The sequence below is a fragment of the Bos indicus genome, chromosome 27 (genome assembly GCF_029378745.1).
Source record: "Bos indicus isolate NIAB-ARS_2022 breed Sahiwal x Tharparkar chromosome 27, NIAB-ARS_B.indTharparkar_mat_pri_1.0, whole genome shotgun sequence".
Taxonomy (NCBI): domain Eukaryota; kingdom Metazoa; phylum Chordata; class Mammalia; order Artiodactyla; family Bovidae; genus Bos; species Bos indicus.
Genome location: NC_091786.1, coordinates 1396154 through 1406260, shown reverse-complemented (window position 1 = coordinate 1406260; position 10107 = coordinate 1396154). Strand labels below are relative to the sequence as shown.

At 53.4% G+C, this 10107-nt stretch overlaps 1 protein-coding gene across 1 annotated transcript in view; it reads right to left on the bottom strand.

Annotated features, from left to right (window-relative positions):
- Positions 1 to 1428: 1428 nt before the first annotated feature.
- Positions 1429 to 10107, bottom strand: part of MYOM2 (myomesin 2) — a 63864-nt gene continuing 55185 nt past the window's right edge. The window contains exons 32-37 of the mRNA XM_070781757.1: positions 7959 to 8064; positions 5063 to 5226; positions 4785 to 4821; positions 3586 to 3608; positions 2421 to 2476; positions 1429 to 2059 (exon numbers count right to left, since the gene is read on the bottom strand). Of these exons, the coding sequence (XP_070637858.1) occupies positions 1742 to 2059; positions 2421 to 2476; positions 3586 to 3608; positions 4785 to 4821; positions 5063 to 5226; positions 7959 to 8064 (704 nt within the window). The 3' untranslated portion in view covers positions 1429 to 1741. The remainder of the gene's footprint in view (positions 2060 to 2420; positions 2477 to 3585; positions 3609 to 4784; positions 4822 to 5062; positions 5227 to 7958; positions 8065 to 10107) is intronic.

The window sequence follows — 10107 nt, the reverse complement described above, 5'->3', positions numbered from 1 at the left end:
CCTGTCCTTGCCTCTGGGGCGAGCATAACGCCCTCAATAATCTTCCATTCATTAAGCAACATGTCTGCATCAGAAAGACGGGTCTGGTCTGGCCACGCTGATGGGCATGCTGTGTTCAGTACCTTCTCTCCGAGTGCCATCTACAGGTGGTGAGCCCCAGCACAGGCGCTGGCTGGCAGGGCTTTCTCTGCTTTCTCGTTAACCTATTGTGGAGAGTGTACCCTCAAGGCTGAGAGTGAACATGTCTAAGAACTAGGTTATCTCAGCCCTTCACGCTGAGCTGGAACTGCGGAAACCTTCCCAGTGGAGAGCAAGGCACAGGGGTGGGGCTGAACCGAATCAGGGGCAGGTTTGCACTGAGGCCAGAGAAGCCCATGGAAGCTGCAAAACCCAGCACCGCTGAGAAGCTGGCCCTGGAGAAGAACAGGAGAGCCTGCTGGGCTGACCTCCGTGGCCGCCTGCCTTCCGTAAAAACGGAGAAGCGGTCCAGCTCCCCTTCTTGGTCACGACTCAGTCACGGCCCTAACGCGGCTCTTACGCCTGCTGGAAACCGTGTTTGCAGAACCCAGCCCTGTGAGGCACCAGCCCAGGACCGCAGACACAGGAAACGACTCTCGTTGACGCAGAAGCAAAGCCCTCGCTCCCCAGTTACAGATGCTCTCCCCATCGACAGACACACAAACCTACCTTTATGTACTTAAACGATTGTTTGAATCAGTTTTTTAAAAGACGCTTTCATAAATACCCCCTGCTAATGAGACGCCTTCAGACGAGTCACAAACGTGTGTCTGCTCATCTGTTTTGCGCCATCATTACCGTGAGTGCACTTTTATGAAATTTAATTTCTCAATGTATTTATGGCTTTTAATTTTCTATGTCATTAATGTTCACATGTGGATTCTCACTGCTCTCCTAGGTGAAAAACCTTTCATGGGAAAAAAAACACATGTTTTCCTGACAGCAGCACATCTGTCTCCCTCGGAAGGAGGCAGAAGAGTTACGTTCAAGCCTGAGTAACAGTACGGCCATCGTTCACACTGTCTGCCTGTCCCGGACATAAATACCCCTCAAGGGCTCCTCCTGTTTTGAGAATGGATACGCAGGTGGGGTCAGCACAGGATTGGGCTTCACTCCGTGTTTACTGACTGGGGAAAGCGGCGGGGGTTTTCAGGAAAGGATTCAGGTGGAATCCTAGGAAACCAGAGGCCTCTCACTGGCTGGGGTGTCCTGCCTGCGGGAAGTTGCAGGAACAGGACCCATGTGAGAGTTTGGACCCCCCTCCACCCTGGACGCCCAGCTCCTCAGGGCACGTGGCCCGCCGGCTCCTGCTGTGAAGCTGCCCCAAGTCCTGCAATTAACCAGACCAGATCGGGGACACAAGCAGGATGACGAGCTGGGAACTGCTTGGTACAGAAGAGACACAAAGAGTTGCCTTTTGAAGTTTTATTGTCTGAAGCGAGAGAAAGCAGAGAGCAAGAGGCACATATGCTGACAGCCCCAGCATCTCAGAGCCCCCAGGCCTGCAGGCATCATGGACAGAACACCCCAGCGAGGCATCAGCTCACCCCTAGCCCACGCTGTCCAGTGCCTGCAGACACAGTTGTACGGGGAAACACCCGCTCTTCTGCTCAGAAGGACCGAAAGTACTAACAACAGAACACCAAGATAAAACCACAACGTGCGAGGGGCTGTCAGGCCACACAGGACGCCACCCACAGCGATGGCACGGCCCCCTGGCCCCTCAGTGGGCGGGTGAGGGGGCAGCTGCGGGGAGGAGCTTGGGCTTGGCCTGCTGGGGCAGCACCACGTCGGGGATCTCCTCCCCGTGCTTGTACACGCTGACCGTCACATCGATCTTCTCGCCACCGTACTTGTTCTTCACGTGGATGCTGTACTTGCCCGAGTCCTCGGAGGTCACGCCCTTGATGGTCATGCTAACATACTTGCCCTGCTCCACCTTGACTGAGAAGTGGTCACTCAGCTCGATGTCCTTGTCATTCTTGAACCACACTACCTCTGGGTCAGGGTTCCCAAACACCGTGCAGGTCAGGTTCAAGGTCTTGGGGGAAGAGCAGGCAGGGAGGGGGAGATAGAGAAAGAAGAGTCAGGCGGGCTCTGTGTGGCTGGACCTGCGGCCCCACCCAGGTATTGATTTGCCCCACCCATCATTTATTTGGTCAACATGCTCTTTGTATATGGAGGCACCACTGGAGACACCAGGAGCCTCAGACACAGCACGGAAGGTATCCCATGGTGGGAGGGGTGCCCTGTGTATTCAGAAGAATCAACATCTGTCCCTTGAGGAGATAAGGTCCGCAGAGGCAGCCCAGACCCAGCAGGATGCAGGGACCCCCCACGCCAGCGCACACCCAGGGCCTGCATGAGGATCCCCTGCCCTTCCGGGTACCCCCTGCCCTCACCTTGCCCTCCATGATGGTCACCACATCAGGCAGGCCGCCGATCACCTTGCCACGATCTGCAACAGGAAAGCAACTCGGCTGAGAACACCATCTGTGGGCCTGTTCCTGGGGGTTGGGGCACCCAGGGGCCAGGAGGGGCTCAGGTGTGGGGGTGCTGCCTGACAAGGCTCATGGCTGGGGTCCCTGGCTGAGGTCTGTGTGGAGGGGTGTGATTCCGTGTTGGGAGGGGCTGGCAGGGTGGTGGGCAGAAAAGGGAGGTTGTGAAACACTCTAGAAGCTCAGACTGAGCGGGGCTTTGAGGATGAAGGTTCACCCTGGCCACGACACCAGGCAAACCACGTCCTCCTGAATTCTTTCAGGAGCTGGAAGGGCCTGGCCTCTGGAGAGAGGATTTTGCAAGGGCAGTGTTTTGTGTGTGTGTGTGTGTGTGTGTGTGTGTGTGTGTGTGTGTGTGTGTGTGTATATATATATATATATATATATATATATAGTATAATTTTCTGCCTCCCATGATGTTCTGACATCTGAAATCCCAGCTGGTGGGCAGATACCCCCCCACTCGCCAAGGGCCCGCCAGGAGTCGCCCACAACCTGTGCCAACCCCTCAGCCAGGCTGGCCTCCACCACCTGCCCTGCCCCCGGAGGGGACACTCATCTGCCTGGATCACCCCAGCCAGGTGCCTGGCAGCTCAGAACACCCCTGTAGCCCAAAGCCCAGAGAAATCACTAGAACGGGCCAGTCTCGTGTTCACCCCACCCTGCCTGCCTTTCCCTGCAAACCCCAGGACAGGCCGTGGCCTCTGTCCCCCTCTGTCCTGCCCTCTGCCCCTGACCCCGACCCCCGCATGCCTGGCACACCCCTGCCTCCAGGACTGGAAGCCTGTCCTGCGTATCCTCAGGTGTCCACTCCTGAGTGAGCAGTGAATAAAAGGACACAGAATGGGTGGTGGGGAGGTGGGGCAGGAAGGAGGGCAAGGGGGAAGGGGGGGCTGGCATCGGGCTGCAGGGTGCAGGGGTGGGCAGCTGGGGGCAAGAGGGGGCATGGGCAGCCCTGGGGCTTCGTCAGGTGAGGCGGGTCTGCTGTGCTCACTCTGTGCTCTAAAATACGGACCCTCTACCCCCACCCGCAAGAGTGTACTGTGCTTGTAATCAAGCATGTACTCACTTTTCTCTGCAAAAGCAGCAGCCCTAAAAATTAAAGAGGGCAGAGGGGAGAGAAAAAAAGAGTCATGAGCAAATGCTGTCAACTAAAGCGTCACACATTCAAGAGGTCTACTAGAGACAGAGCTTCTCCAAGAATAATCCAGGTCACAGGGACGAACAGAGTTCTGATGCCTCCCTCCGCCCTGCCTTCCAGCTGCTGAAACCCACAGAAAGGCCTGCCATCCGCACTCGCAGGGTGAAGAGATTTCTTTTTTCACCAGATTGCATTGGGGATTTTTAGATATTTTTTGAAACTGTTGATTTCTGATTTACCTCAGTTATGCATTCATCCATCAACAAATATTTACTGAATAACTCAGTGTGGGACAAAGACTGTTGTCGGCTTTAAAGATGCTTTAAAATTGAGACACAGATTAGAAATCCCAAGTCATTCTTTAAAAAGTTGCTCTGAGCAATGGAATATTAATCAGCTAAAAAGAAACGAGCTCTCAAGCCATGAAAATACATGGAAGAAGGTTAGGTGCTTATGACTGAGTGAAAGAAGCCAGTCTGAGGAGGCTGCAGACCGTGGGATCCTAGCAGAAGGGCCCCTCAACCAGCACAGGGGTAGGGGAATTCTTGTGAGTATAGCTGTCATACCTGTCATTATATGTCTGTCCCAACCCAGAGACTGTCCAACACCACGAGCGAGCCCTAACACGACCCACAGACTCGGGGTGACGGTGGCCTGTCCACGCAGGCTCACCGGCTGTAACTCGTGGACGGTGTGATGCGGGTGCTGAGTGAGGAGGCCACGCATGGAGGGGGCGGGTATTTTCTGTCCCTTCCTCTCAATTTGCTGTGAACCTAAAACTGCCCTAAAAATATGACGCCTTTAAAAGGAAACTAAACGTCCAACATTTTAAACGTTGCTCTGTATGACGTGTGGCTATAATTATGCCTATTTCAGAAATTCAGTATTTAAATTCATTTAAGGTAACCCAGGGTCATTATAACTCTAAAATTAACTGTTAGATGCATTTACAGTTTAGAAGGACGCCTTCTTCTGGATGTGGAATGGCTTAAATTGCCAACTTATCCCAATTCCTAGAGCTTCACATTTTTGGGGTCAGTGAGGCATCCACAGAGGTCCCCACACTCAACCAAAATGACGCCTGGTCCCCTGGCCCCCAGAATAATGGACAAACATGCAAGTCTTACTTGAGCTGCTGGAATTCGGCAAATGCTTCATCGAAAGCTGCAAGGCAATATTTTGCACATTAGTGAGCGTTTGAATGTGCTTGGCTTTTATTCACCCACTCTCTCGGCTCCTGAATTTGTTTCGTGAACACTGACAAATAGCTGAATGAATAAAGCGCTGGTTCAGAAGTAATCCTCTCTGAATGAAAATCGTAAAATTGGTGGTTTCCTTTCCAGCATCCAGCGTACCCTGATCCCCTAGTACAAAATTACCAGGGGCCAGAGAACAATGATCTTACCCTGACCAGACAGGTCAAGTGAGCGCTGGTGGTTCTTCTTGCCGTCGAGAATCTCGAAGGTGTACTTCCCCTTGTCTTTTTCCGTGGGCTCACAGATCTGCAGCCAGGCCATCTGCTCACTGCCGCCGATCCTCATGTGCTCGCTCGATGTGATCTTAGCATCCCTTTGAAAAGTCACAGGACGCATTCGACTTACAATCTCACACTGCACGTGAGACACTCTGGGGCATGCTGGGCATCTTTCGGAGGGAGCCTCCTCCAAGCTGTAGAGTCGATGTCATCGTAGATGTCTCTGGATCTTGTACATTTACGAACCACATCAGCAGCTCAGCTCTGAAAACCTTCCGAAATTAAATCTGATACTTACTTCATAGAGATACACTGTGGTTTAACATCTGCTTGCTGGCCACACATAGACTATCAAATCCTCTAGGCCATGACTTATTTTTCTACTTAAAAAATTAAAAACAGAATCACCGTATGATCCACTGTATGATTCTGTGGATATGTAACCAAAAGGATGGGCAGCAGGGACTGGAACAAAGATTCACTAGGCATGACTCAGCAGCCAAAGGTGGAAACAAGTGTCCAGGGACAGACGACGGATAAGCAAACGGTGGCCCATCCACACGATGGAGTGGGAGGAAATTCTGACACCCACTACAGCATGGATGGGCCTCAAGGACATCATGCCGAGTAAAACAACCTGATCACGAAGGGAGAACTATACCCAGCATCGACTCAGCCATGACGAAGGCTGAACACGGCATTGAAGGAGGGGGTGTCCACCGAACGCCAGACCACACGCAGCCTGCCCACACGTGTCTGGAGCCCTGCCGCCCACCGGGTCTCCTGTAGGAACCCCCGGCCCCTGGGCCAGCACGTCCCCAGCCCAGCGTGACCCTGAGACCAGCTCCAGTCTCCGATCCCAAGCCCAGACTTGACCTCTGCCCCCACCCCATGGTCACAGCCCTACCGACTTGTTGGACTGGGGACACATTCTGTCCCCCAGACACACAGGAAGCCCCCCGTCTGCAGCAGACCCACCCCTCCACCACCCCTGGCCTGGCTCCATCCCCAGATGAACCCTTGCCTCCAGAACCTTCCCTGGCCAGCAGCCCCACGCTCAGCCCACACCTCCTGCCACAGCAGTTCCAGGAACCTGTCACCTTAGAAGAAGGCAGACCAATCCTGCTGGAGCAGCACAGCTGCAGCAGAGTTCACTGTCACCGTCACCCACTGACCGCGACCTTGGCTCAAAGGACTGTCTGTTCCTTACTGCCTGGGGACTTAAGTGGGCCAAATTGGATAAAACCGCCTCCTTGGTTTTATTAGTTGATCACAAAACCTGACTGAATCCCTTTATTCCCAAGTAATCTTAAAACATCTTACATTAAGGAGAGAAAGAGGCAGATGTGCGAAAGCCTACACGTGTCTGCCCGTTTGTGTGAAAGCAACCAGGAGGCTGGTCCCTGCAGGGGTGGGCTGGCAGCAGGGTCGCCCCGAACCTCCTCTCCCCCGGGAGCCCCAGGCTTCACTGAGACTTCAGGGGCCTCAGAGCAAAGCTCCGAAGTTGAGCTAAAGTCCACACTCTGGGATTAAAGCAGCGTTGACTGTTTCCTTCTGTAAAGAGGCCACTGGCGCTTCAGTGGCTCTGCTGCTTCGATGCCTTCAGCAGCCAGTACTTCACACTTTGAGGTCTAGCCCTCCCCCATCACAGTCATTTCACCTTCCAGCAAGAGAAAAAAAATCCCCTACCAGAGGACGTTTCTGCTGACTCCACTTTGTGGGTTTCTAAGTCCTCAGGAGCAGGTTTCCGCCTTCCTCTAAGTGGCCCTTGATGTCTTACTCAGCATTTTCCTCACAGAACAATCGGCCTTGCTGACGTGCACGTTTCACCAAATCCTCATCATTCTCTATTGATTTCTCATCACCCACTGGCGCAGAATGCCCGGGTCCCCAGGACGAGTCTCCCTCGGGCACCCCAACTCTGTTAAGTGGGCCCTGTAGCCTCCAGTGGCAGGCTGTATTTCAACAAATGCTTATTATTCTCTGTGTTTCCAATTACTGTCAAATAAGAACGTGATCATCAAACAGTGACATATAGCCAAGGTTCTGTAAGGCACGTGTGAACACGCTGGGGTCCTGTCCGCTGATGAACAGAAGGTCTGGGTTTGTGGACGTCACTGAAAACGTGGTCTGGAAAGGTTGAAACGTTGCCCGTGTCCTCAGGTTAGAGACAGACTACCCACCGTCCCCACTTACGCCCGACGGAGGCCAGGCCCGGGGGACAGTAACCCTGAACTTGGTCCTGTTCCTGACAGACTTGAAGCTTTGACGAGTGTGCTGGAGATAAGCCTGGGGAGGAGGGTCGGAAGGGCAGACCCCAAGGGGCCGGGGGCAGGCCCTGGCCCACCGCCATGAGCGAGCATGGCTACCTGGACAGGCAACTGCAGCAGATGTCAAAACAGAAACCTGCTGTGTGCAGGGCTTGATTTCACTTGCTTTCTTCTCTTAAGTACTATTAAGTGTGTTTTGGCCCTTTCTTTTTAATTGATCTAATGTGAAAGCAACAGACTGGAAATCTGGAGCGTGGTTTCTGAATAGTCTTTTTCCATTAGCTCTGCCAGATGCCGACAAAACCTGTGTCACCAGCAAAGCCACCCTCGTCTACACGGAGACAGCAGAGGACTCGATCTCCGGCACCTTCAGCACTTCTCTTTGTCCTTCTCCCCCATTTCTGAGATGGCCCCGCCCTGAGCCCACGGCTGTCATTACGTCTCAAAACTGCCAAGTCTCAAAAGGACTTGGCCAGGAGCCCCGTGTCCCAGCGATGGGCCCCGGGCACCACCCTGTGGACACGCAGGGCCGCGGCCCACAGCACGTGGACACTTACTTGTGGTACCAGTTCACCTTCATTTCCTCAGTGAAGTATTTCATGAAGCACTGAAGCCTTATTCCTTCTGGGGTGCAGAGAATCTTCAGTGGAGACGCAGAGGCTCCTGCAGAAGATAGAGCAGACTCAGACCTGAGGGGAGCGGTCTGTGCTGGGTGAGAGCAGGCTGGCCCTGGGCCAGGAAGCCCAGCCACATCCCCGTGAAAACATCCTCACCCAAGTGTGTTCTAACATCCACACCGAAAGTACCTGAAAATCTCTTTGACAGAGGCATGAAGTGACTCAAATGGCCCCGAGAAAATGTTCCCGAGGGGCTCCTTACATCCCCGACCACGTCCATGCAGCCACTACTACAGCGTCCACTTACAACTAGACCACAGGCAAGCCTCCAGTGCAGACGGGGCCCCATGCCGACGGGCCTGCCCAGTGGGCAAGACCACATCCAGCTTCTCACACCCCTCCCCTCCCTCTTCCTACCCCCTGAAGGGAAGAACCCCCAGGCATTCTGTCACCTACACGTCTTGTGGAAATGCATCAACAATGCCCCGGTGGGAGTCCCTCCACAGGGCTCTGAGCTCAGAGCCAGCTACCTGAACGCCCCACCCCATGGCCTCTGGAGTCCTCACTCTGCTCCTGCCTGAAGGTAAACCAGAAAATGGCTTTTCTAAACCCCTTTCTGCATCGTGCTTCTCCGCACATTTCACCCTGTGGTGGGGGGCGGAGTGGACTAACCGCAGAGGGCAGCAAGCCGCACATCCTGGAACACAAAGATGCGGAAACGCTGCAGTCTTAACAGAAGAGCGTAAAGAGGAGGGTCATTTTTCAGACTACAGATAGGGTTAGTAAATGACAGCGTGTCCAGAAGGGTTTCCAGTCAAGCAGGGAGTGGGGACTGGTACCGTCTGTAAGACGCAGGGGCAGAGGAGAGTGGTCAGGTCTGACTGCGGTGACTGAGCACGCACGTGGGACAGCCGGGCAGGAGAGCGGCTCTGGGAAATATCTCAGCTCAGATCCGGGTGCCGGTATGTCCCTGTGCTCCTCATCGATCCTGCACGGGGTTACACCCTGCCCCACACCACCAGCCGGGTTGACTCACTTCAGATAGAATCTATGGATAAGCAACTGTGCCGCCACGGGGAGAAGGGACGGCGGGATGCACATCCCGGGTAATCAGACAACAAGAGCCTGGCTTCCAGGGCTGACTCTGACCGGGGCAACGCGCCGCGGAAGTCCTATGTTTATCCTCCACTTTATCTCAACTGCATCCTTACTAAGCCTTGACTTTGAAGATTTAAAGAGCATCTATGTCTTATCAGACAAAATTTAACCAGATACGTATTTAATCTTTGCAGTCGCCACACCAAAAAGTGAGTTCTGCCGTTGGTGTTTCTGTTCCACAATTGCTTCTTATTTGATTAGACATTTCAGAGTTCTTAAGTATTAAAAATCAAGGGACACACTATAAGTTTGGCCCCCTTTAGAGAACCTACACCTCAGACATTTTTGTGAAATTGGAGGATTACCAATGTGAAAGAATTGGATGGGTCGCATCCTAGAGTACACATCTCGCGAGAGGAGGGAATGCTGAAGGATATGAGAAGGAAGCCTGGGCTCCTGAACTAGGGACATGAGATGACCCCGGTGCTCCCCAGGACTCTGCTGGTGACAGCAGGTCGCACAATTGCCCCGGGACCAGAGTTCTCGTCTGAATACCGTGGTCTCTCCCAAGACGCAGAAGACGCACATGGGGTGCCTTAGCACACCTCGTGGACACAGTGATGAGATGCTGCGACTTCACTAAGGAGTCTGAGGCTCCAGTTCTGTTCCCGCCTCAGAAGTCAGGTGGGAACGTAGAGAAGTGTCAACAGCATGTTCTCACGTGTGTGTTCACACACACAGCGTCCTCCATGCAGAGAACTGTCACTCTGGCATCGATTCTTATAACGGGTTTGTTTGTATCCACAGTTACAGAATTTTACCTCTGAATGAGAACTTGAAAGTCACCCCTCCAGATTCCTTATCACAAGGGTGAGGAGGTCAAGGGACCCTAACTCTATCACAACGGATTTGCTTTGCAGCCACACATCACCTCCAGCCCTGGGGACACTAAGAACAGACCCTTGTTCTGTGGGCCGTTAGCCTGACCCTC